Here is a 26,866-nt window from a genome sequence, read left to right as displayed (position 1 = left end):
AGCCACCCAAAGCTCTAACGTGGTGAAGATCCCCTGCGATCCCCACTGCGCAGCCGCCACCCAAAGCTCTAACATGTTTTCCAAATACAACTCGCCATCTGTTAGAGCATGTTCTCTGAAAACATGAAATGGAGAAAGCTCTCCACTGGTTTGATAAAAAAGGGCAAACTCTCCTCATACCTTCCTCTATATAAATTTTGGGAAGATACCACCCAATTCCCATCACCCCCCCACACTTTTTTTTGAGGCCGTATGGAACCCACAGTGGCCTTAACTTTGCTGCAAACTGATGTTTCCAGGTTGTCCTTGAACTTGCTACTGTGTGGCCCAAGAGGGCTTCCAACTCCTGTCCAAACGCAGGATCACAGGTATTTACCATACCCTTCTCCCTATCAGATAGCAACAGTGTCTCACAGAGCTGCCTGAGCACATACAAGCTGTTCTCCTTCTCAGTTTTGAGTGTTAAGCCCAAAGTTGTTTAGTAATAACAATCTGGAAGGGAGAGAATGGCGATTAACCAACAGTCTCTGACTGACATCAGCAGCAGCTCCCACTCCCAGGCCCAGGGATCAGGACTCCCTCCCGCTGGAGCAGCACATGTTCACAGACCACTCACACTTGCAGTCAGCCAGAGCCCACCATGAGCACTCTCTCCGCCACAGAAGAAAGGCCTGGGCCACACGTACCTTAAAAGATGCTGCTAAGAAAGTATACAGCTGGCTAAAGGTCGGCTTGTAGAGCAGATACTTGTGGGGATTTTCCCGTCTGGTTGGCTTGTCAGCTGACTCCTACAGTGACACACCCAAAATGACACATAAGTGGTATGTGACAGGTGAGTTATCAAATGTCCTCATTTTATTCAGAGTCTGTAATTGTCATATCAACTTTTCTGTGTCTTATTGAGCTCTCTTTGTTTTGTCACAGGAGTTTACTATGTAGCCCTTGCAACAATCCTACGTTTGGCCAGCTAGTGTGCCTACAGACGTGAGGCACCCATGGCTGGCTAGAAAGAATGCTATATTTACACGTGTTAGAGTTACCACTCTGGCAAATGTGGGTGGAAGGTCACCTGTATTCCTGGTTTATTCATCTGGGAAGCTAAATTCATTGGTTCCCTCTCCAAGGCTTGCAGCATACGGAACATGTCAACAGTTAATTCACTGAATTTGACCTGAAAAAAAAAACATACCTGGTCATTAATGTAATAAGCACAACTTCTGCTCTTTTTTCTTTTTTAATTTTTTTTCATCCAGGGTTTGTCTGTGTAGCCCTGGCTGTCCTAGAATTTTCTCTGGCTGGTCTGTAATTTACACAGATTTGCTTACCTCTGTCTCTTTGAGTGCTGGGATTAAAGGTGTGCATCATCACCTTCAGGCTGAAATTCTGGTGTTTAATCACATTTTACTCCTGATTTTCAAGTAAACTTAATAACAGCTGATTTTTTAAATATATATGTTCATTTTAAAAATAGAAGTTATATCTTTCCCCCTGGATTTGTTTCAGCATTATTAACTGGTCTTAATAATAAAAAGACCTGCCTTGTTCTTTCTTGAAGTCATGGTCAATGTGTTTGTGTGCATCTAAATATATAAATACAACCTGCTCAGTCCATTTAGTGCTACTTATAAGTATGTGATTGATAGCTGACCACTTGGTACTGGAAAAGCAGTTAGGGAGTACATCCCTGAAGAAGGCTATTCTCCGCACCACGGTCCCAAACTGTTCACTACCCATCACTACATGAGAACAAAACAAGTTCTAGATCAGCGCAAGGAGACAACATCCTGGCTTTCTGTCCTTTCACTGTCACAGATGAGGAACTGAGGGCACACTCTCAGGACAGAACCAATGGTAGCAGTTTCACTCAATCTTTTCTCCTGAGAGACCCAGAATGGCCTCGACACCCACTTCAGCCTTCCAAGGGCTGTGATTATAGGCATGCGCCACCTTACTTGACTTTTCTGTATTCTGAAGAATAAACTCTACACATAGCAGAATTACAATTTCTTATTTTCCTATTTTTGAGGCGATTTGCTAGTTTGGTTATTCTTTTGTTTTAAATACAGGATCTTACTTGGCGTGGTGGCACACTCCTTTAATCTCAGCATTTGTGAGACAAAGTTCAAGGCCAGCCTGGTCTACATAGGGAGTTCCAGGACAGCCAGGCTACACAGTGAAAGGCTGTCTCAAAAATATCAAAAAAGAAAAAAAATGAAATTAAAAAATAAAAAGACAGTCTTGCTACACTGCCCAAGTTGGCCGTAACTTACAGCAATACTCCTGCCTTTAAAATCCCAATGGCTTGGATTATAAATGTGTGCCACGGGGCTGGAGAGATGGTTCAGAGGTTAAGAACACTGACTGTTCTTCCAGAGGTCTTGAGTTCAATTCCCAGCAACCACATGATGACTCACACCCATCTGTAATGAGGTCTGGTGCTCTCTGCCAGCACAGAGTCACCACTATTAAAATCTATTGTCATGTTAGCAGAGCACACATATTCTACACTTCAAGCCTATTGGCCCTTATTTAACCCTGAATGCCAGATGCCAGTGCTGACTTAACCCCTTCAGTTCCTCAGCTCCTCACTTACTGGCCCTAACCAGTTTTGTTTTGTGATTTTTTTTTTCTTTGAGAAAGGGTCTCATGTAGCTGGCTGCAGACAAAGAAGACTTCCTGTTCCTCCTTTTACAGTGCTGGTGTCACAACTGTATGCCACCGACCTGGGCTGAAAGTCAGGGCTTTCTGAGCACACAGGCACTCCTCCTCACCTCCAGTCCTCACACTCTCTGAGCACACACACAGGCACTCCCCCTCACCTCCAGTCCTCACACTCTCTGAGCACACACACAGGCACTCCTCCTCACCTCCAGTCCTCACACTCTCTGAGCACACACACAGGCACTCCTCCTCACCTCCAGTCCTCACACTCTCTGAGCACACACACAGGCACTCCTCCTCACCTCCAGTCCTCACACTCTCTGAGCACACACACAGGCACTCCCCCTCACCTCCAGTCCTCACACTCTCTGAGCACACAGGCTCTCCTCCTCACCTCCAGTCCTCACACTCTCTGAGCACACAGGCACTCCTCCTCACCTCCAGTCCTCACACTCTCTGAGCACACACACAGGCACTCCCCCTCACCTCCAGTCCTCACACTCTCTGAGCACACACACAGGCACTCCCCCTCACCTCCAGTCCTCACACTCTCTGAGCACACAGGCACTCCCCCTCACCTCCAGTCCTCACACTCTCTGAGCACACACACAGGCACTCCCCCTCACCTCCAGTCCTCACACTCTCTGAGCACACACACAGGCACTCCTCCTCACCTCCAGTCCTCACACTCTCTGAGCACACACACAGGCACTCCCCCTCACCTCCAGTCCTCACACTCTCTGAGCACACACACAGGCACTCCCCCACACCTCCAGTCCTCACACTCTCTGAGCACACACACAGGCACTCCTCCTCACCTCCAGTCCTCACACTCTCTGAGCACACACACAGGCATTCCTCCTCACCTCCAGTCCTCACACTCTCTGAGCACACACACAGGCACTCCCCCTCACCTCCAGTCCTCACACTCTCTGAGCACACAGGCACTCCTCCTCACCTCCAGTCCTCACACTCTCTGAGCACACACACAGGCACTCCCCCTCACCTCCAGTCCTCACACTCTCTGAGCACACACACAGGCACTCCTCCTCACCTCCAGTCCTCACACTCTCTGAGCACACAGGCACTCCTCCTCACCTCCAGTCCTCACACTCTCTGAGCACACACACAGGCACTCCTCCTCACCTCCAGTCCTCACACTCTCTGAGCACACACACAGGCACTCCTCCTCACCTCCAGTCCTCACACTCTCTGAGCACACACACAGGCACTCCTCCTCACCTCCAGTCCTCACACTCTCTGAGCACACACACAGGCACTCCTCCTCACCTCCAGTCCTCACACTCTCTGAGCACACACACAGGCACTCCTCCTCACCTCCAGTCCTCACACTCTCTGAGCACACAGGCACTCCTCCTCACCTCCAGTCCTCACACTCTCTGAGCACACACACAGGCACTCCTCCTCACCTCCAGTCCTCACACTCTCTGAGCACACACACAGGCACTCCTCCTCACCTCCAGTCCTCACACTCTCTGAGCACACACACAGGCACTCCCCCTCACCTCCAGTCCTCACACTCTCTGAGCACACAGGCACTCCTCCTCACCTCCAGTCCTCACACTCTCTGAGCACACACACAGGCACTCCCCCTCACCTCCAGTCCTCACACTCTCTGAGCACACACACAGGCACTCCTCCTCACCTCCAGTCCTCACACTCTCTGAGCACACAGGCACTCCTCCTCACCTCCAGTCCTCACACTCTCTGAGCACACAGGCACTCCCCCTCACCTCCAGTCCTCACACTCTCTGAGCACACACAAAGGCACTCCCCCTCACCTCCAGTCCTCACACTCTCTGAGCACACACACAGGCACTCCCCCACACCTCCAGTCCTCACACTCTCTGAGCACACAGGCACTCCCCCTCACCTCCAGTCCTCACACTCTCTGAGCACACAGGCACTCCCCCTCACCTCCAGTCCTCACACTCTCTGAGCACACAGGCACTCCCCCTCACCTCCAGTCCTCACACTCTCTGAGCACACACACAGGCACTCCTCCTCACCTCCAGTCCTCACACTCTCTGAGCACACAGGCACTCCCCCTCACCTCCAGTCCTCACACTCTCTGAGCACACAGGCACTCCTCCTCACCTCCAGTCCTCACACTCTCTGAGCACACACACAGGCACTCCTCCTCACCTCCAGTCCTCACACTCTCTGAGCACACACACAGGCACTCCTCCTCACCTCCAGTCCTCACACTCTCTGAGCACACACACAGGCACTCCCCCACACCTCCAGTCCTCACACTCTCTGAGCACACACACAGGCACTCCTCCTCACCTGAAGTCCTCACACTCTCTGAGCACACACACAGGCACTCCTCCTCACCTCCAGTCCTCACACTCTCTGAGCACACACACAGGCACTCCTCCTCACCTCCAGTCCTCACACTCTCTGAGCACACACACAGACACTCCTCCTCACCTCCAGTCCTCACACTCTCTGAGCACACACACAGGCACTCCTCATCACCTCCAGTCCTCACACTCTCTGAGCACACAGGCATTCCTCCTCACCTCCAGTCCTCACACTCTCTGAGCACACACACAGGCACTCCCCCACACCTCCAGTCCTCACACTCTCTGAGCACACACACAGGCACTCCTCCTCACCTCCAGTCCTCACACTCTCTGAGCACACACACAGGCACTCCTCCTCACCTGAAGTCCTCACACTCTCTGAGCACACAGGCACTCCTCCTCACCTCCAGTCCTCACACTCTCTGAGCACACACACAGGCACTCCCCCTCACCTCCAGTCCTCACACTCTCTGAGCACACACACAGGCACTCCTCCTCACCTCCAGTCCTCACACTCTCTGAGCACACACACAGGCACTCCTCCTCACCTGAAGTCCTCACACTCTCTGAGCACACAGGCACTCCTCCTCACCTCCAGTCCTCACACTCTCTGAGCACACACACAGGCACTCCCCCTCACCTCCAGTCCTCACACTCTCTGAGCACACACACAGGCACTCCTCCTCACCTGAAGTCCTCACACTCTCTGAGCACACACACAGGCACTCCTCCTCACCTGAAGTCCTCACACTCTCTGAGCACACAGGCACTCCTCCTCACCTCCAGTCCTCACACTCTCTGAGCACACACACAGGCACTCCCCCTCACCTCCAGTCCTCACACTCTCTGAGCACACACACAGGCACTCCTCCTCACCTCCAGTCCTCACACTCTGAGCACACACACAGGCACTCCCCCTCACCTCCAGTCCTCACACTCTCTGAGCACACACACAGGCACTCCTCCTCACCTCCAGTCCTCACACTCTCTGAGCACACAGGCACTCCTCCTCACCTCCAGTCCTCACACTCTCTGAGCACACACACAGGCACTCCCCCTCACCTCCAGTCCTCACACTCTCTGAGCACACACACAGGCACTCCTCCTCACCTCCAGTCCTCACACTCTGAGCACACACACAGGCACTCCCCCTCACCTCCAGTCCTCACACTCTCTGAGCACACACACAGGCACTCCTCCTCACCTCCAGTCCTCACACTCTCTGAGCACACAGGCACTCCCCCTCACCTCCAGTCCTCACACTCTCTGAGCACACACACAGGCACTCCTCCTCACCTCCAGTCCTCACACTCTCTGAGCACACAGGCACTCCTCCTCACCTCCAGTCCTCACACTCTCTGAGCACACACACAGGCACTCCTCCTCACCTCCAGTCCTCACACTCTCTGAGCACACAGGCACTCCTCCTCACCTCCAGTCCTCACACTCTCTGAGCACACACACAGGCACTCCTCCTCACCTCCAGTCCTCACACTCTCTGAGCACACACACAGGCACTCCTCCTCACCTCCAGTCCTCACACTCTCTGAGCACACACACAGGCACTCCCCCACACCTCCAGTCCTCACACTCTCTGAGCACACACACAGGCACTCCTCCTCACCTGAAGTCCTCACACTCTCTGAGCACACACACAGGCACTCCTCCTCACCTCCAGTCCTCACACTCTCTGAGCACACAGACACTCCTCCTCACCTCCAGTCCTCACACTCTCTGAGCACACAGGCACTCCTCCTCACCTCCAGTCCTCACACTCTCTGAGCACACACACAGGCACTCCTCCTCACCTCCAGTCCTCACACTCTCTGAGCACACAGGCACTCCTCCTCACCTCCAGTCCTCACACTCTCTGAGCACACAGGCACTCCTCCTCACCTCCAGTCCTCACACTCTCTGAGCACACAGACACTCCTCCTCACCTCCAGTCCTCACACTCTCTGAGCACACACACAGGCACTCCTCCTCACCTCCAGTCCTCACACTCTCTGAGCACACACACAGGCACTCCTCCTCACCTGAAGTCCTCACACTCTCTGAGCACACAGGCACTCCCCCTCACCTCCAGTCCTCACACTCTCTGAGCACACACACAGGCACTCCTCCTCACCTCCAGTCCTCACACTCTCTGAGCACACACACAGGCACTCCTCCTCACCTCCAGTCCTCACACTCTCTGAGCACACAGGCACTCCTCCTCACCTCCAGTCCTCACACTCTCTGAGCACACAGGCACTCCTCCTCACCTCCAGTCCTCACACTCTCTGAGCACACAGACACTCCTCCTCACCTCCAGTCCTCACACTCTCTGAGCACACACACAGGCACTCCTCCTCACCTCCAGTCCTCACACTCTCTGAGCACACACACAGGCACTCCTCCTCACCTCCAGTCCTCACACTCTCTGAGCACACAGACACTCCTCCTCACCTCCAGTCCTCACACTCTCTGAGCACACAGACACTCCTCCTCACCTCCAGTCCTCACACTCTCTGAGCACACACACAGGCACTCCTCCTCACCTCCAGTCCTCACACTCTCTGAGCACACACACAGGCACTCCTCCTCACCTCCAGTCCTCACACTCTCTGAGCACACACACAGGCACTCCTCCTCACCTCCAGTCCTCACACTCTCTGAGCACACACACAGGCACTCCTCCTCACCTGAAGTCCTCACACTCTCTGAGCACACAGGCACTCCCCCTCACCTCCAGTCCTCACACTCTCTGAGCACACACACAGGCACTCCTCCTCACCTCCAGTCCTCACACTCTCTGAGCACACACACAGGCACTCCTCCTCACCTCCAGTCCTCACACTCTCTGAGCACACAGGCACTCCTCCTCACCTCCAGTCCTCACACTCTCTGAGCACACACACAGGCACTCCTCCTCACCTCCAGTCCTCACACTCTCTGAGCACACACACAGGCACTCCTCCTCACCTCCAGTCCTCACACTCTCTGAGCACACACACAGGCACTCCTCCTCACCTCCAGTCCTCACACTCTCTGAGCACACACACAGGCACTCCTCCTCACCTCCAGTCCTCACACTCTCTGAGCACACACACAGGCACTCCTCCTCACCTCCAGTCCTCACACTCTCTGAGCACACACACAGGCACTCCTCCTCACCTGAAGTCCTCACACTCTCTGAGCACACAGGCACTCCCCCTCACCTCCAGTCCTCACACTCTCTGAGCACACACACAGGCACTCCTCCTCACCTCCAGTCCTCACACTCTCTGAGCACACACACAGGCACTCCTCCTCACCTCCAGTCCTCACACTCTCTGAGCACACAGGCACTCCTCCTCACCTCCAGTCCTCACACTCTCTGAGCACACACACAGGCACTCCTCCTCACCTCCAGTCCTCACACTCTCTGAGCACACACACAGGCACTCCTCCTCACCTCCAGTCCTCACACTAGCACTTTAAGTAGTCTCTACATTTACAAACGGATTTTTCCCCCTAGGCTGAATCATGGAAGCAGGGTCACCTGAGAAACAGCTTTTAACACATATACAGCTGTACAATGATGCAAAAAAATAAAAGCCACCCTCGTCTCCTTCCGTATGCAATGATGGATCAATGCTATAGGCTGATCCTTTAAAGTATCTGTGGGAACCAGCCTTGCAGATCTATTATTACCTCTGTTCCGGTAGCACAAGAAAACAGTACCATTCAGTAAGATTTCTGTGAATTTCCTAACTTCTCTGACAATTCCACTGTGTCTTTAACCTATTCTGCACAACTACATCCAAGAGGAACGTCTTCAGGGGAGGTGGGAGAACAGCAGCAAAGTCTTTTGCTAAATATACATTATCCATATGCACATATACAAGTGTCATAATGAAACCAATTACTTTGTCTGACAACTAAAACTTAAAATATAATAAGTAATAAGGCAGCTATGAAGAACTACACTTACTTTCTCAAAATGCAGCCCTCATCATTACTCTCCTTGCCCTGCCCTTTGCTAGTTTCCTGTGCATTTGGGAAAAGACAACCTTCCTGGCTTTTTCCTGTACTTCTTGCTCTCCCCTCTTCCCTCCCCGCAGTGCAGCCTTCTGCCAGTGTCTGCTCCTCCCAGGCTGACAGGCTCGACAATAGCACAGCTGTTACTGCTGTTTCACATGCTTGCACTGCAAAACTTCTTACTCTCTAGGTCTTAACCAAAATGCTTTCTCCTAGACTAGCTCAAATCCCCTGATGCCAGACATCAGAATAGCATACCTCTCCTTTGCCACATCTGCTGAAAGGATATTATCTAAGTAGTTATTTTGTTAATAATTGTTTTCACAGGTAAACAGGAAGACCCATCAGTCTTGCCTTTTTTGCTACATACACACCCTGGACATGTGACTGACACTTTATAAATACTGATTGGGCTGGGGATATAGCTCAGTTGGAAATTAATAAATAAGCACCTTTCTGTGTCCTTAAAAATTCTTTCTCAACAATGTCAGCATCAGTATTATATATATAAACATGGCATAATTGATTTAATCATTCCTCACAGATGTTAGGGATTTTATAAGGGAAGAATCCCATGATGAGAATAACAAATTTTTTCAAAGTGAGTTTTAAGCATAATTTCACTTCACAGTTCTTTACCTGATTATTACAATTACCAATAATGAGTGCATCAGCCAGAGACAACTGTCCCACAATCATGCCTTGCTCCAGCAATGGGGCTCCTGTTTCAGTGAGGCGATTAGATGTGATAACAATGGTGTTATCATCATTCAACACCATCACAGGGTCTGCCTGAGGAAAAAAAAAAAGCATGTAATGACAACACAGAATATCATTGCTATCTGTTCTTCTCAAAGTAATATACACACCATAAACATACAACACAGCCATTTGCCTACCCGTGACTGTGACAACCTTTCTCTCAGGAAATTACCCAGTAATCTGAATGTGGTGGCTCATGCCGTTAATACCAACACTTAGGAGGTAGAGTAATCTGAATGTGGTGGCTCATGCCGTTAATACCAACACTTAGAAGGGAGAGTAATCTGAATGTGGTGGCTCATGCCGTTAATCCCAACACTTAGGAGGTAGAGGCAAGTGGATTCAATTTGAGGCCAATCTGGTCTACAAAGCAAGTTTCAGGATAGTAAGGGCTGTTATGCGGAGAAACCCTATCTCAAAAAACAACAAAACAAATAAATAAAACAAAAGACAAACAAACAGAAAATCTGGGCAGTGGTGGTACATGCCTTTACTCCCAGCACTGGGGGTGGGGGTGTGGGGGGTGCAGAGGCAGGTGGATCTCTGTGACTTTGAGGCCAGCCTGGTCTACAGAGCGAGTTCCAGGACAGGCTCCAAAGCTACACACAAAAACCCTGTCTGGAAAAAAAAGGAAATTACCTCAATAAAGGCTGCCACCTCTTGAAGCACCAGGTTCCACTCGACTTGATCTTCAGTATTGAAGCGATGAGTATAATCTTCAATTTCATCAGATAACTCCTGGTTTTAGGAATACCAAAGAAAAGGGGTTATTAAAAATCTCTATAAAAAGGCTAGTGACCTTTTTATGTCCCTGCCACTCAGCCTGACAACTTGAGTTCAATACACGGAATCCATGCAATAAAATGAGAGAACCAACTCCTACATGTTATCTTCCGACCTCATGCCTACGTGCCTATTTTGCTTGTGCATGCACGCACGCACGCACAGACACACACACACACACACACACACACACACTAAATAAATAAATGTAAAAAAATTTTAATCTTAACAGCTCCACTCTAGGTCTACTTGGGGAGAGAGGTAGATCTGAAGAGGAGAGGGCAGTGAGAAACAGGTTGAAGTAGATGCCCTGCTTGCCACTTGGGACCACGGCGATGTCTGAGCCTGGCTGTGGCCAAGGGCCATAATTTGCTCTCTAATCCTGATGCAGCTGTGGGGGTCTGTCTTGATGTCTGTGGCTCCTGTTACTATTGAGGGCCCTGTGGAAGCCAGAGTCTAAACCACTACCTACGACCAAGTTTATGTTCAAGAGATGTGCCCCCATCATGGAGGGCATGCTAATCCAGGTTTGCCATCAAGCTGTCTATGTAAGCACTCAAGACTAAGGCAGGAGGACTGTCAATTTAACAGACAGCCTGGGTTACATAATGAGTTCTAGGGCAGCACGGGCTGGGATCACAAAAGAAAGAAAAAGAGACAGGGGGGAGGGGGAAGGGTACCTCCCAAGTGCTGGGATTAAAAGCAAGCAGTACCACACCTGGCTATTATTTTAAAATACATTTATAGTCTCGGCACAAGAGAGACTGATTCCCAGGGATTACACATTGCTCAAACTAGATACAAGGGCGGAGGGCCTTGGTCCTACCTCAAGTGCTCAGACAGACTTCTTTGACTTCCTAGGGGAAGCTTCACCTTCTCTGAGCAGTGGATAGGGGGTGGGGCGGTGAGAAGGTGAGGGGGGAGTGGAAGGATGGGAAAGGGAACTGGGATTGTATTTAAATTAATTTTTTTTTCTCTCGACAGGGTTTCTCTGTAGTTTGGAGCTTGTTCTGGAACTAGCTCTTGTAGACCAGGCTGGCCTCGAACTCACAGAGATCCACCTGCCTCTGCCTCCCAAGTGCTGGAATTAAAGGCGTGCGCCACCACCGTCCAACTATAAATTTGTTTTAAAAATAAAAAAAGTAGGCCGGGAGGTGGTGGCACACGCCTTTAATCCCAGCACTTGGGAGGCAGAGGCAGGCGGATCTCTGTGAGTTCGAGACCAGCCTGGTCTATAAGAGCTAGTTCCAGGACAGGCTCCAAAACCACAGAGAAACCCTGTTTCAAAAACCTCCCCCCCCAAAAAATAAATAAAAAAAATAAAAATAAAAAAAGTATATTTACCTTTACTAGGTCTTTCACAACATCCATTTTGTTAAGAAGAAGACAAACTACTATAAATCTTGCATAGTATCGGAGTTTCTTAACAACCAACTCAGGCCTACGGTGGATAAAAGAGAAATCAATCATTATATTAAAATGGAAAACATGCTGTTTGACTTCTGGATAGCTTTTAAAACTTTATCATTTGTAGAACAGAGACAAAAATTCCACATAAAAGCACACAGCCTTAGCTTGGCAAGTGCTTGTACTTTCACAACCCAGCAGGTGGAGGCAGGAAGATCAGGAGTTCAATGTCAAGTACTGAGTTCAAAGGCAGCCTGGGGTACACGCGACTAGTCTCAAAATCAAAACCAGGGAGCCTTTTAAGTACATTGAGTCATCCTTCTACATTCGTTCATTCTACAAGCATCTACGGAGAATTTAAGTGCACAAGAAACAATACCATGATGGGGCTGGAGAGACGACTCAGCAGGTGAGAGACATTGCTACTCTTGTAGAGGACCTGTGTTCAATCTCCAGCACCCACATGCTCACAATAATCTGTAACTTCAGTTCCAGGGGTTCCACTGTCTTCTGACCTTCTTGGGCATGAGGCACAAATGAAATGCACATACACATGCAGGCAAACACCAGGCTGCCTTGGACTCAGAGATCCACCTGCCTCTGCCTCCTGAGTGCTGGGATTAAAGGCGTGCGCCACCATGTTCAGCATAAAAGAAACTAAAAAGAAATCTTAGTAAATAAAAGAAAAGGAAAATGAAAAGAAAAGCAATGGTGGAGTGCAGTACTTGGGAGGCAGAGGCAGAGGTAGGTGGATCTCTGTGAGTTGGAGGCCAGCCTATTCTACAGAGAGAGAGAGTTCCAGGACAGCCATAGCTGTTACATGGAGAAATCCTGTCTCAAAAAACAAAAATAAAATGAAATTAAAAAAAAAAGGAAAATCATCAAACCTATGTTATCACTTCTACTACTAAGAAAAGCCAATTTTTCACTATACACTGGTTGTGAGTCCTGTCTCTGGGGGTGCAGGGAGCACACCATCTTTTGTGCCTGTCTCTGGGAATGCAGGGAACACACCATCTTTTGTGCCTGTCTCTGGGAATGCAGGGAACACACTATCTTTTGTGCCTGAAAATTCTTCAGCAATCCTTGAAATGCAATGAAACCCTGCAGCTGATCATTTCTCTAGCTGCAGCTCCTCTGATGGCTGCCAGTCAGCCTTGCCCAGTGTCTATCTACAGCCTCAGCAGAAGACCATCTTCAGATAGGACCTCACACACACTTTGCCTTTCCCTTCCCCATGCACTTGTCAAGGGGAAGTATATGGCAAGTCAACAGACTTCTACCGGGAATCCATGAATCCTACAAGATTCCACAAAGCAAACGGTGGTGCTCAATCGGGCAAGGTGGTCAAAACAGTATTGAGATTCTGTCTTTCGGGAATTTTTTTTTGACAGTCTCACTATGTACCATACGGACCTCCACCTGCATCTGCCTCCCAAGTGCTGGGGCTAATGATATTTGCTACCACACATCAGAGCAGTGGGCTTAAAAAAGAAAATTCAAAGAAAACTAGCAGCCTTTTTCTCTGGTCGTATGTAATAGTTGTTAATAGGCTTTTGAAGATACATCTATATATAACTAAAAACTACATGGACTAGAAATAACAAAGACATTAGTGAAGCCTAGTTTTAGAGCCCTTTCTTCCCTATGAAGCCTGTGCAACCTATGTACATGATGAAAACCCCTCACTGACGAGATGGCTCAGTGGATAGAGACACTTGCCTGAAGACCTGAGCTGGATTCTCAGAACCTGTGTGCTGAAGTAGAGTCATTCTCTCACCTTCGCATGTGTATGCACATGGATACACTCGGGCTAAAATGCTGAATGTCTTGTCATCTTTCTGAAAGCACAGATGATACATACCTGTCCTCTTTATTAACTTGAGAGTAGTATGATCTCTGTCTGATTGCAGAGTAGAAGGAGAAAGCCTCATTCAGATAGCTGGTCTCAGATGTTCGTAAACTATAAGAAAAAAATTTAAATATGATCAAACTGGGTGTATTCCTCATGAGAAACACTTGTTCCAGTTGTCCAACTCTACACAGGGGGATGCTAATGACTATGCTAACTCAGAGTCAGCAAAGTATTACTAGTGTTGTCTTTCAATTGTCTAGGAACAATAGCAACAACAAAATATTTCCTCGCTGCTCCTAAGCTTTTTGGAAGTCAATTAAAGCACATGTCATTCCCATTCTACAAAATGTCAGCATTCTACTTGAGTATATCTGATCCCAGGTCTAGACCTTCTATAACCTCTCCCTAATCAGTTGGTACTGAAATCTTCACCCATTTCTTTAGCTTTTTCCTCCTTATTAACTCATACTACTCTTTGAGGGGTGCTAATGAGCTATGTAGTCTGTTTAGTATGTCTAATTTAATAAGAAACCTTCAGGGCTGGAGAGATGGCTCAGTAGTTAAAAGTGCTGCCTGCTTTTCTAAAGGTCCTGAGTCCAATTCCCAGCAACCACATGGTGGCTCACAACCATCTGTAGTGAAATCTGGTGCTTTCTTCCGGCCTGTAGGCATGCATGCAGGCAGAATACTATATACACAATAAATAAATCTTAAAAAAAAAAAAACTTTGAAAAATAATTTACTTTAAAAATTTATTTACTGCTTTGACAATTTTACATGCATGTGTGCATGCACACACACAATGCATTCTTGTTATGGAATATTAATTTAAGATGCACTACATTTGTTTATCTGTGGAATATTTGTTTAATGATGTAAAGATGTATTACATTCTTTTATGCTGAATTTGTTTAACTCTGTGAAGCTGTGTTACTATGCCTGTCTAAAACACCTGATTGGTCTAATAAAGAGCTGAACGCCCCATAGCAAGGCAGGGGAAAGGTAGGTGGGGCTGGCAGGCAGAGAGAAAAAAATAGGAGTGGAAATCTGGGGAGAGGAAGATCAAGGAGTGAGAAAAGAAGGGGCCAGCCACCTAGCCAGACACAGAATAAGAAGGAAAGAAAAGATACACAGAAATAAAGGAAGTTAAAAGCCCAGAGGCAAAAGATAGATGGCATAATTTAAGTTAGGAAAAGCTGGCAAGAAACAAGCCAAGCTAAGGCCGGACATTTATAAGTAAGAATAAGCATCTGTGTGTATTTATTTTGGAACTGTGTGGCAGGCTCCCAAAGAGTAAAGAGTAAAACGAACAACAATTCTGGTTACTCTCTCCTCTTTCTCACCTTCCCACTCCTATCAAGTCTTTTTTCCTGTCTTTTTCCCAGATTCATGACATAGTTTTGTTGTATGACCCATTTAGTTTAATCAGGGCATTAGATTGGGACTATCTATGGAATGTGGTGAGGGTACAGTAAGTACATAACCACAGCACTGATAGATTATCTATCAGTAGGAAATGGCACAGTAGTGAGTAAGGCCCCCTGATTTTCCTCCATCAAGGTCTGGCTGTCAACGGGCCCTTTGCAGTGCAGATCTACTGTAGACATCTGTAAGTGTTAGAGGCAGGTGGATCTCTGTGAGTTCGAGGCCAGCCTGGTCTACAAGAGCTAGTTCCAGGACAGGAACCAAAAAGCTACGGAGAAACCCTGCCTCGAAAAATCAAAAAAACAAACAAACAAAAGACATCTGTAGGTGTTATGGGTTCATGATTACAATGGCTGTGTCGTGTTCAGAAGATGGCAGTGTCCCAGCCCTTCTCCCTATCTGCAGGCTGGTACTACCTTTATTTTGGAGGGATGGCATATATGTCTTCTCCAGGGGTGAGCATTCTAATAATAACTTACTCCCAGCACCATAACAAAAGATTTTAAAGATCTTGTTCTAACAAAGAGGGATTTTAGTGGTATGTACTCTGAGTGCCATGCTAAAGCTGGGAAGATGAGGACTTATCTTTTTGTTCTGTTTTGTTGACAGGTCTCTCTGTGTATCCCCGGCTGTCCTGAAATTCACTCTGCAGACCAGGCTGGGCCTTGAGCTTACAGAGATTTGCCTACCTGAGGCCCAAGTCTTTGGTTATTAATGTTACTTTGTGCTGAGAGTCACATTTGCAAAAGGAGATTTCTTCTTTCCTTCACTCAAAGGTGAGACTACACAGATGTCACTATTCTAAGGAGGCAAACAACTGTCTATTTTTGTCACATGACCTTTCAAGCATAGCCAACTAGGATGAGTGTTTAAAGGAGGCCGTGAATATACATACTGCGTCTCTACATACCATCAAGACTTAAAGAGCCCCAAGAACAATAACTATATTTAGTAGTCATCATTTATTTAAGAAAAAGATTAAATTCCTCAGGTCTGATCGAATGAGTTACTGAAGAGACCACCTGACATCAATAACACTGCTTGAATTATGCAAGGCCATTTCATGGTGCCATCTGATCCATCTGGCCTGAACAAAATTCTGTTTATAACTCACTGTCCTCTCTCTTACGTGCTGTTTTAACCAAAGAAACACTTTCTTCTTTCCATGTATAATTCACTTACTAATAATGGTAATACAGCTGTCCAATCTTGGAAGCAATTTCTCCTATTTGCCACCGCTTCAAGCCATACCGATTATCCAAGACTTGTCTGTTTACACAGAAGACAAAAAATAGATATAACAAAAGATAAATTTCAAAAATAACCAGTTCTGTAAATTCAATGATAAAATATCATCCAATTAGCACAACTTATGAATAAGATTTCAACATAACCATTTAACTCCATTAAAAATGATTCTTTATTAATTGACTGATTTGTGTTATATCTTTGTGTGTATATGTATATATAATCTGTACATACATGTGCATGAATACGTGATTGTGTGAACTCAGGTGTGGCGGTTAGATGATAGCCCTCATTGTCAGCCCTCGCCCCTCACCTTCGTGGTCACTACTGCGCAGGGAGGCTAGTCAGGGATTCTTCGCTCTTTATTTCCCATTTCACCCCATTGATTGCTGGGATTCAAACTTGTAGATAAACACTTTCTCTCCAGCCTCTGTTCTTTTAGGGACAGGATTTCATGTAGCTAAGACTGGCCTATCTGTGTAGTTGAGGATAACCATGAATTCTTGATCCTATTTCCACCTCCTAAGAACTAGAATTATAGGTGTATACCAACATACTTAGCTTACAAAATAGTTATTAAATGTCTGCTGAAGCCAGGCACACACTGCGCAGCACAGCTTTAATCCCAGCACTCAGGAGGTAGAGGATGGTGGATCTCTGTGAGTTTGAGGCCAGCCTGGTCTACAGGGCAAGTTCCAGGCCAGCCAGGGCTACACAGAGAAATCCTGTCTCAGAAAAAAATATCTACTGAAAGCCTGTCGCAATGGTTCACATTTGTAATCCCACAACTCAGGAGGCACAGGTCAGTTCTGAGGTGGCAGAGGCAGGAGGATTGATATGAGTTTTCAGGAGTTTCTAGGTCAGCAGGGATAATGAAGTGAGATCCAATATCAGAAAAAGAAAAAAAACAAAACAAAAAGAAAACAGAAAAGAGAGAATATAGTCTAAGTTCTCAATAGTTCCATTGGGCCTGGAAGACCATACCTTTAATATTAGCACTTGGGAGACAGAGGCAGATGGATCTTGGTGAGCTTGAGATCAGCCTAGTCTGCAGAGTTCCAGGCCAGCCAAGGCGACATAGTGAGACCTGTCTCACAAAAGAAAAGATGCAACCTTCCTCCCCAAACAGTGTGGACTGCTAACCACATTTCAGAATGTGATTTGGAAGACAACAGGTCGTCTTCCCAGGTGCAAGTAGTAGATTCTTTTTCCATACAACACCGTCATTGAAAATTAGAACAAACTAAAAATCTTAAAACAGAAGAAAAAAAAACTGTTTTCATTTGGATCATGAGATATATTACTTTACACTTGATCTTAACCAAAAGGTCAAGAATCACTGAAATATGTTATTTTAAAAGCTCCAAGACTGAGCCAGGAAGATCTGCAGAACCCACATGGTGGAAATCAAGATCTGACTCCAGCAAGTAACACACACACACACACACACACACACACACACACACACACACACACACAGTAAACCAAAATAAAGAACAAAATAAGATTTGTTCATGGTCAGAACTATAGTGAATATACAATTATACAATGCACTTTTATACCCTTTAGCTATGAAACTCTTTACCGATGCTGCTGCTGAAATTTCCAGAGTTTGGTGTAAACATCAAAAGTTCTTCCAAAGTAGGATTGCCACTGCTTCTGTCCATATTGAGGCAAATCTCTGTAAAAATAAAGTGGATGTTCACATTAAATTTTTGGAAATTATGCCTTGTTATGGTAAAAACTGTATCAATTAAAGTATTTACCTTAGATTTTCTGTTAAACCAAATTCCAATTTTTGAAGTAAAAATAATTCTATGTACCAGAACACGTTTTCCTGGTCTTGCACTAAATGATAGTTTGCCTTAGTGTCCTCGGCACACAACTCTCCCATGAGGACACAATCATATCTTCACTAGCAAGTGGTAGATATACTTACTCAGATACTAGTAATCCAACGTTTATCTTTAGCTAAGACGGACCACTCTGAAAACACTGCTTAGGAAATACATAACTAGAAGTGGATGTGTAGTTGGTGCTATTCTATCTCCTTAGAAGAGAGATACATGTCCCTAAGCCCACTGAGCTATGATATCTGCCTTAGAGAAACAAATACTCCCTACTGTATGAATATTAAGCCTAACAATATTATCTTGTTTGGGGCAAAGAATGTAATTGTAAGTTATTCCATTTTTACTTTACCATCTGTTCTGAAACTGACTACTCTATAGCCTGCAACACAGAGAAGAAATATTTAATGGATTCAGAGAGCTGCAGACAACTCATAGGTAACCGAGGAGTTAGAAATAAATTCCCATTGTAGTAAGGCATGAAAATTTGGGAACATTTGTTATAGCAGCAGTAACTCGTAAACAATGGCTGGAAATGAGGTCACTGGTAGGATGGCAGAATTCTGCCTACTGTGATCTGGAACGCAGGCAATGGGACAAATGAACTCAGGGTCTACACAAAGAAGGCAGAAAGAGAATGTTACTAGCTAGTCCTGGTTGTATCAGTTAGTTGTACTTTAATAAAATGCTCTAAGAAAAAGTTAAATTCTGCCAAAAAGGGAGTGATGAAAATAAAAAAAAAATAAAGGAAATGTCTATAAGCAGTCGAAGTAGTGAAAATCTACAAATTCAAGAGATTTCAGGACTAAAAGATACAACTTCAAATAGCCAGGCATGGTGCTACATGTGTGTAGCACTTAAGCAAAAGGTTGAAGCAGGGGGATAATGAGTTTGAGACCATTCTAAGCTACACAAAGGGAGACCCTGTCTATATACATAACAAATAAGCAACATCACCTTCCGTATACAAGCAGTGAAGAAACATCCAGAATGTTTCTGAAGGCTTATCTTCACAAAGAAAAAAGTGTAAAAAAAAAAAGCAGCAATCTCATAGCCTAACCATTTAATATTTTAGTAAATTTTTTATGTGAGATTATTTTCTTGTAATGTTTATTTTGTTGCTTAAGTAAAGAAGTTGTATGCTGGTGAGATGGCTCAGTGGATAAGGTACTAGCTCTTTCAGCCTGAGCCCAGTCTCTGGGACCTACATAAAGATGGAAGGAAAGCTGGGCAGTGGTGGTGCAGGTGTTTAATCTCAGCACTCAGGAGGTTCTCTGAGTTTGAGGCCAACCTGGTTCCAGGACAGCCAGGGCTGTTACACACAGAGAGGAACCCTGTCTCAAAAAAACCAAACCCTGCTGCCTCCTCTGCCCCCTCAAAAAAAAAAAAAAAAAAAAGGAAGGACAGAACTGACTCTACAGGCTGCTTTCTGACCTCCACATGAGCTCCATGTCACAAGGACCCACATGGACATACATAATGATGATGATAACAAAGGTTGTATTTATATTTTTGTTGTGATGCAAGCAGGCAAAAGCACCTTGGCCTGAGTGCTGCCATTATGACATCAGACTCCATTTAACATACAGGGTGAAACAAAGTTTAGGTTCCCAAGCCCTAGGGAAGCTGGGAACCTCCCAGTAGCTGACCCACCTCCTTTCTAAACCACAGACATAGCTGCTATGCATCTTTTGTCCTCTAGAAACATCATGGCTGCTCCTAACAATAGAAGGAACAAACGAATCTGATGGATTGGACTAAAAGGCTTGCATTGTATGTTGATTAACAAGGTTGGAACACACAAGGAAAGTCCCAATCTTTGATTTCTGACTGGCAAAAATTGTAACTGTAACTTGGCAATGAATGTTGTAAATTTTGTGCTTATAATCCCACTTCTGCCCCTGCTCAGGTCTGTCAGGAGAAACAAAGCTCAAGTCCTGATCCATCAGTGACCCACGTGTGAAGTCTTTGAAACCCATAAGCATCTCGCTCCTCCCTCATGTTGTGTAACAGGCTAGGTATAAGAAAACAGGTTTTTTTTCAATAAAGGAGCTAAAAGTATACAATGGAAAAAAGAGAGCATCTTCAACAAATTGTGCTGGCAAAACTGGATGTCAACCTGTAGAAGAATGAAAATAGATCCATATCTATCACCATGCACAAAACTCAAGTCCAAATGGATTAAAGACCTCAATATCAGTCCGAACACACTGAACCTGATAGAAGAGAAAGTGAGAAGTACTCTACAACACATGGGCACAGGAGATCACTTCCTACGTATAACCCCAGTAGCACAGACATTAAGGACCTCATTGAATAAATGGGACCTCCTGAGACCTAGAAGCTTCTGTAAAGCAAAGGACACTGTCGCTAAGACACAAAGGCAACCCAATGACTGGGAGAAGATCTTCACCAACCCCGCAACAGACAAAGGTCTGATCTCCAAAATATATAAAGAACTCAAGAAACTAGACCGTAAAAGGCTAATCAACCCAATTATAAAATGGGGCACGGAGCTGAACAGAGAATTCTCAACAGAAGAAGTCCAAATGGCCAAAAGACACTTAAGGTCATGCTCAACTTCCTTAGCGATCAGGGAAATGCAAATCAAGACAACTTTAAGATACCATCTTACACCTGTCAGAATGGCTAAAATAAAAAACACCAAGGATAGCCTTTGCTGGAGAGGCTGTGGAGGAAGGGGTACACTAATCCATTGCTGGTGGGAATGCAAACTTGTGCAACCACTTTGGAAAGCAGTGTGGCAGTTTATCAGGAAATTCGGGATCAACTTACTCCTGGACCCAGCAATACCACTCTTGGGAATATACCCAAGAGAGGCCTTATCATACACCAAAAATATATGCTCTACTATATTCATAGCAGCATTGTTTGTAATAGCCAGAACCTGGAAACAACCTAGATGCCCTTCAATAGAAGAATGGATGAAAAAAGTATGGAATATATACATATTAGAGTACTACTCAGTCTACGGCCATACCACCCTGAACGCGCCCGATCTCGTCTAGAGTACTACTCAGCAGTAAAAAACAAGGGCTTCTTGAATTTTGCATGCAAATGGATGGAAATAGAAAACATTATCCTGAGTGAGGTAAGCCAGACTCAAAAAGAGGAGCATGGGATGTACTCACTCATATTTGGTTTCTAGCCATAAACAAAGGACATTGAGCCTATAGTTAGTGATCCTAGAGAAGCTAAATAAGGAGAACCCAAAGAAAAACATATAGGCATCCTCCTGAATATTAACTTTCATCAGGCGATGAAAGGAGACAGAGACAAAGACCCACATTGGAGCACCGGACAGAAATCTCAAGGTCCAAATCAGGAGTAGAAGGACAGAGAGCACGAGCAAGGAACTCAGGACCGCAAGGGGTGCACCCACACACTGAGACAATGGGGATGTTCTATTGGGAACTCACCAAGGCCAGCTGGCCTGGGCCTGAAAAAGCCTGGGATAAAACCGGACTCGCTGAACATAGCGGACAATGAGGACTTCTGAGAACTCAAGAACAATGGCAATGGGTTTCTGATCCTACTGCACGTACTGGCTTTGTAGGAGCCTAGGCAGTTTGGATGCTCACCTTACTAGAACTGGGTGGAGGTGGGGGTTCCTTGGACTTTCCACAGGGCAGGGAACCCTGATTGTTCTTCGGGCTGAGGAGGGAGGGGGACTTGATTGGGGGAAGGGGAGGGAAATGTGAGGCGGTGGCAGGGAAGAGACAGAAATCTTTAATAAATAAATAAATTTTTAAAAAAAAGAAAACAGGGTTTTAAAGATGAATGTTCTGTGCCCAATGTTGGGGTTAATAAAAGAAGAAATAACATCTGAGATAAATGTGACTGGTTTTCTAGTATCACTAAGAAAATCACTAAACAGGATTTGTCAGTAAATGATAAATACAAACATTTCTCACTTTTAGAACAACAAACAATGTTAGCTACATACATCTGCTAAAATACTAATTTCCTCAAAAGAATTCAGGGCATTTATCATTCCAGTCTAAGGAATCACAACTGCGCTGACGATGGCTTAGGAAGTAAGGGAGCCTGCTGCCATGGCTGACGACCTGAGTAGGATCTGCAAGACCCACACGGGAGAGAAGAGCTCTAACCCGCAAAAGCTGTCCTTTTACCTTCTCATAAATTACATGGCTTTTGAGCACTACTCCCTCCTCCATATCAAATACACAGAAAAAAATTGTAAGAATCAGCTAAAAGTTTTACAAAATAAGGTTAACTTATTTCTTATGATCACCTTTTTTCTTTTTGTTTTTTTTCGAGACAGGGTTTCTCTGTAGCTTTGGGGCCTGTCCTGGAACTAGCCCTTGTAGACCAAGCAGGCTGGCCTCGAACTCACAAAGATCCGCCTGCCTCTGCCTCCCAAATGCTGGGATTAAAGGCGTGCGCCACCACCGCCAGGGGAATCACCCTTTTTCTAATGACACATATCATAGAAGCTAACATATAAACCATTATAAAATGCTTAAGAGTCTAAAATTAAATAAAGTATTTGATAAAGAGTTTTAGAATGATGTTGGTGGTGCACATCTTTAATCCCAGCATGCAGAGGCAGAGGCAGGTGGATCTCTGTGAGTTTGAGGCCAGCCTGGTCTACAAGAGCTAGTTCCAAGACAGCCAGAACTATACAGAGAAACCCTCTCCTGAAAAACAAAAACAAACAACCCCCCCCCCAAAAACAGAGTTTTAGATAAATTCTTCTACAATTCAGAGCTTGACTCTGGCTTTTAACTCTAAATGCATCATCTGATTATTATTGTTGTCAATAGAGATGGGAAATTAATGATTAATGCAGCTAAATTAAATGGGCCTCTGCGAGCTAAATGACCTTGCATTTCATTTTGGATAGGCACTGATGTTGTAAGATGGCTGCTGACATTCTTTTTCTGGGATTTTAGAGAAATGTGTAGGCATGACACCAATCTCTCTTTAAATCTTCAGTGCTGTTGATGGACATCAGGAGGCTGGGAACAAACAGATCAAATGACGAGCCTGATACTTTAAGGTGTTGCTGTGTGATATTTGATTATGTTCTGACAAAGCTTGCGTGGAGATCAGAGGGTGGAGCTAGCTACTAGTTAACCACAGGAGCCAGCCAGTGGTAGCATGTGTCTTTAATTGCAGCACTTGGTAGGTAGAGACAGGAAGTGATAAAGTGGGGTGTAGACAGAGACCGCTTGTTTGTTCCCGGCTGCCCAGACCCGAAATAATCACAGAAATTATATTAATTGCAATACAGTCTGGCCTATTAGCTTAAGCGTATTTCTGGCTAGCTCTTGTATCTTAAATTAATCCATTTCCATTATTTTGCTGTTTACCATGAGGCTCATGGTTTACCGATACTGGTGTGTGTGTAGGTCTTTCTCCTCTGGAGGCAGGCTCTCTGACTCCACTTTCTTTTGTCTTCTATCTGCTTGGAATTCCTGCCTTACTCAATTCTACCCTGCTGTAAGCCAAAGCAGCTTTATTCTTTAACCAATGGTATTCACAGCATACAGAGGGGAATCCTACATCACCTCCCCTTTTCTGTCTAAATAAAAAAAGGTTTTAACTTCAACATAGCAAGATTACATACAATAAAAGTTATCAAGCAAGAATTATAGTTACAATATTTATATCTACTTTATCTTTTATCATAACTAAACTATAACTATCTGTTCTTCAACTCCGCCAAAACACCAGAAGAATATATTACCTAAGTTAACAGGAAGTGCATTGTAAGCAACTTTCAAAACTCTAGAGCAGACAGCGACCTCTCGCTGCCTGGACAGTGACCCATAGTTCTTCTGTATCATTGCAGCACCATCTTCAGCTACAGCCCATAATATCTGGCAGACTTTTCCACAAAGCAGGAAATTTGAAGATCTCTTATGCCTTGTACTGGCAAAGTCCATCATTTGCTTTCTTCTGTGTTCTGGAAAATGTCTGGCAGTTATCTCATGAAGCAGGAACCCTGAATGACTGTCTCACCTTCTTTAGGCAAGTTCAGCAGTCATTTTTCTGTGGGTCCTGCATGTACAGTTCATATAGCATATCATCAAGCAGTTCAGGCAAGAGCAGTTTCTTGCCCAAATGGCTAACCAATTCAATAAGGAACCTCTTCAATGCCCATCATCCTCCTGAAGTAGATTGGAATGCCAGGAACAGATGGGTCTCATTGTTGAGAAAAGTCCTAATTTCTTAAACATTTTAAATGCCATATTCTGAAGGCCTTTGAAAGGTTTGAAGAATAACTATCCCTCTGAAATATATCTCTGTACATCTAGAAAAGCTAACTAACACGACTACAAGCTTGATTATTATAGATGACTATTAACCTGTATTTCTTAATTACACATTACATTTTTAAAAATATTTATTTATTATGTATATAATATTCTGTCTCCATGTATGCCCACATGCCAGAAGAGGGTGCCAGATCTCATTGCAGATGGTTGTAAGCCACCATGTGATTGCTGGGAATTGAACTCATGACCTCTGGAAGAGCAGCCAGTGTTCTTAACCTCTGAGCCATCTCTCCAGCCCCCACTTACATTTTTAAATGAGCTGCACAAACATAATACCTTCAAGAGTAGAAATATACATATAACAAAATGGACCTTAAATTTGTTTCAATAGACCAAGATCCATACCAATGCAAAGTATTCAACTCTATGGCATATCCCCATTTAAATGTAAACAAACATTTATAAACAATATTTGGGAATTTGGGCATAGTGCTCTTCAAACTGTTTCCTGCTTTTTCTTGGGCGAAGTAATTTTGAGGGGTTCATGGAGACCTTTCAGGGGGTCTTGGTCCATCAAATCACATTAGCCTGGAAGCAATCCACAGGTTCTCTTTCATCTCCTGTAAAACTAAAGCAGAACCTCTTTTCCAAAGCAACATATCTTTAGGCTCAAATTTTGAAGTCAAGATACCTTTAAAGTATAAATGTTGGTTTAACTCTGCAGCTCATACAATGAAATGTCTCTCTCTCCTTAGCTCATTCATAATCTAAAAATTCAAAGAAAACAGTAATATACATAATCCAGATTCTCTGAATATCTTCCATCTTTATGTGACTTAGTTTTCTTTACTCCTTTAATCTATGACTGTCTGTTCTGTCAGGAGCCAATTTCCTCCTAAAATCATTACAGGAACCATCACCCTGGGGAGTCTGCAGAGAACCCCACACCCCTAATTGTGTTAAGAATGGTTCTATTGACAGAGCCTACCCCACACCCAAATTGGCTGTTAATGAGAGCTATCTGTTAGTGGAACCCACCCCGCATTCCAAACTATCTAAAGATCTAGGTGTGTCGACTCCTGACTTCTTGGCCTACAGTGACTTGACCGAAGATAACCTCCTGCCTACGTGACCAACGAGGACCATGTGACCAACGTGAACCACGCGGCAAGAGCCCAGAACCCTGTGCCCATCCCCCAACTCCTTACCCTATAAAAAGTTGTATCTCGTCCCTAATAAACGGAGGCTTTGACAAACCTTGCATAGCCTTCTTCCTCTTTCTTAGCCCATTTATCTTCCAGGTAGTGCCTCTCCGTGACCCTGGAATAACTGAACTGCCAGGCGGGCTACTAACCCTAGACTAAGTAGCCCGCCAAGGCAATCAACACTGTACTGTCTCTTTAAAGACTTTATTTTTTCTATATTATTTTCTCCTTTCTCTCAAGCCTATATACATTTTTCAAACACACTGAGACTCATTCAGAGGTTTATTTCTGTCTGACTGTCTTTATTGCATTTCTGTAATTATTTTCTGACCAGGAATGTTTTAAAATGGTAAGCAGTGTATTGCGGCAGCCCTGGGTGCTGGCTCTGCCTCTCTCAGACTTTCAATATGGTGTAGGTATCTTACTGCCAGCTCTGGGACCACTGGGTAGGATCTGTGCCCACCACTTCAACTCTGCATAGCACATGTGTAGCATATAAGCCCTTTTTATCTGAGTAAAAGCTAAATCTGACACGCAGCACAGAATGCAGCCTGGAAATATCTCTGTGTATGGCAGTGGGAATCTGCCATGCTCTCCTGCCTGAGCATGCCTAGCAACCCAATCCTACCACCTGCCCAGGTGGGGAGCGAGGAGCCACAGGCATGATCTCAGCCACCTTTTTCCAGACCCCAAGAGGGCACACATGTATCCAGATCGCAGATGGGTGGGTGCTATTCTGTAGACAGTGACTGTTCTTTCGTTTCCTGGCTTCTCAGACAAGAAATAATCACACAGAAACTATATCAATTGTAATACTGTTTGGCCTATTAGTTTAAGAGTATTTCTAGCTAGCTCTTACATCTTAAATTAACCCATTTCCATTATTCTGTATTTTACTATGAAGCTTGTGGTTTACTGGTATGCTTTCTTCTCGGGAGGCTACATGGTGTTTCTCTGACTCCACTTTCTTTCCTCCTCTATCTGCTTGGAATTCTGCCTTACTCAATTCTGCCCTGTTGTAGGCCAAAGCAGCTTTATTCATTAACCAATGCTATTCACAGCATTCAGAGGG

At 45.3% G+C, this 26,866-nt stretch overlaps 1 protein-coding gene across 4 annotated transcripts in view; it reads right to left on the bottom strand.

Annotated features, from left to right (window-relative positions):
- Positions 1 to 26,866, bottom strand: part of Scai (suppressor of cancer cell invasion) — a 151,626-nt gene that overhangs the window by 33,650 nt on the left and 91,110 nt on the right. For all 4 annotated transcript variants that reach the window (XM_075986042.1, XM_075986043.1, XM_075986046.1 and 1 more), the window contains 8 exons: positions 18,059 to 18,154; positions 16,408 to 16,494; positions 13,810 to 13,908; positions 11,883 to 11,979; positions 10,395 to 10,493; positions 9,633 to 9,785; positions 1,070 to 1,171; positions 687 to 788 (listed from right to left, as the gene is read on the bottom strand). In XM_075986042.1, the coding sequence (XP_075842157.1) occupies positions 687 to 788; positions 1,070 to 1,171; positions 9,633 to 9,785; positions 10,395 to 10,493; positions 11,883 to 11,979; positions 13,810 to 13,908; positions 16,408 to 16,494; positions 18,059 to 18,154 (835 nt within the window). The remainder of the gene's footprint in view (positions 1 to 686; positions 789 to 1,069; positions 1,172 to 9,632; positions 9,786 to 10,394; positions 10,494 to 11,882; positions 11,980 to 13,809; positions 13,909 to 16,407; positions 16,495 to 18,058; positions 18,155 to 26,866) is intronic.

The sequence above is a fragment of the Microtus pennsylvanicus genome, chromosome 9 (assembly GCF_037038515.1).
Source record: "Microtus pennsylvanicus isolate mMicPen1 chromosome 9, mMicPen1.hap1, whole genome shotgun sequence".
Taxonomy (NCBI): Eukaryota; Metazoa; Chordata; class Mammalia; order Rodentia; family Cricetidae; genus Microtus; species Microtus pennsylvanicus.
The sequence above is the reverse complement of the archived record's forward strand: the minus strand, read 5'-3'. Positions and strand labels throughout refer to the sequence as shown.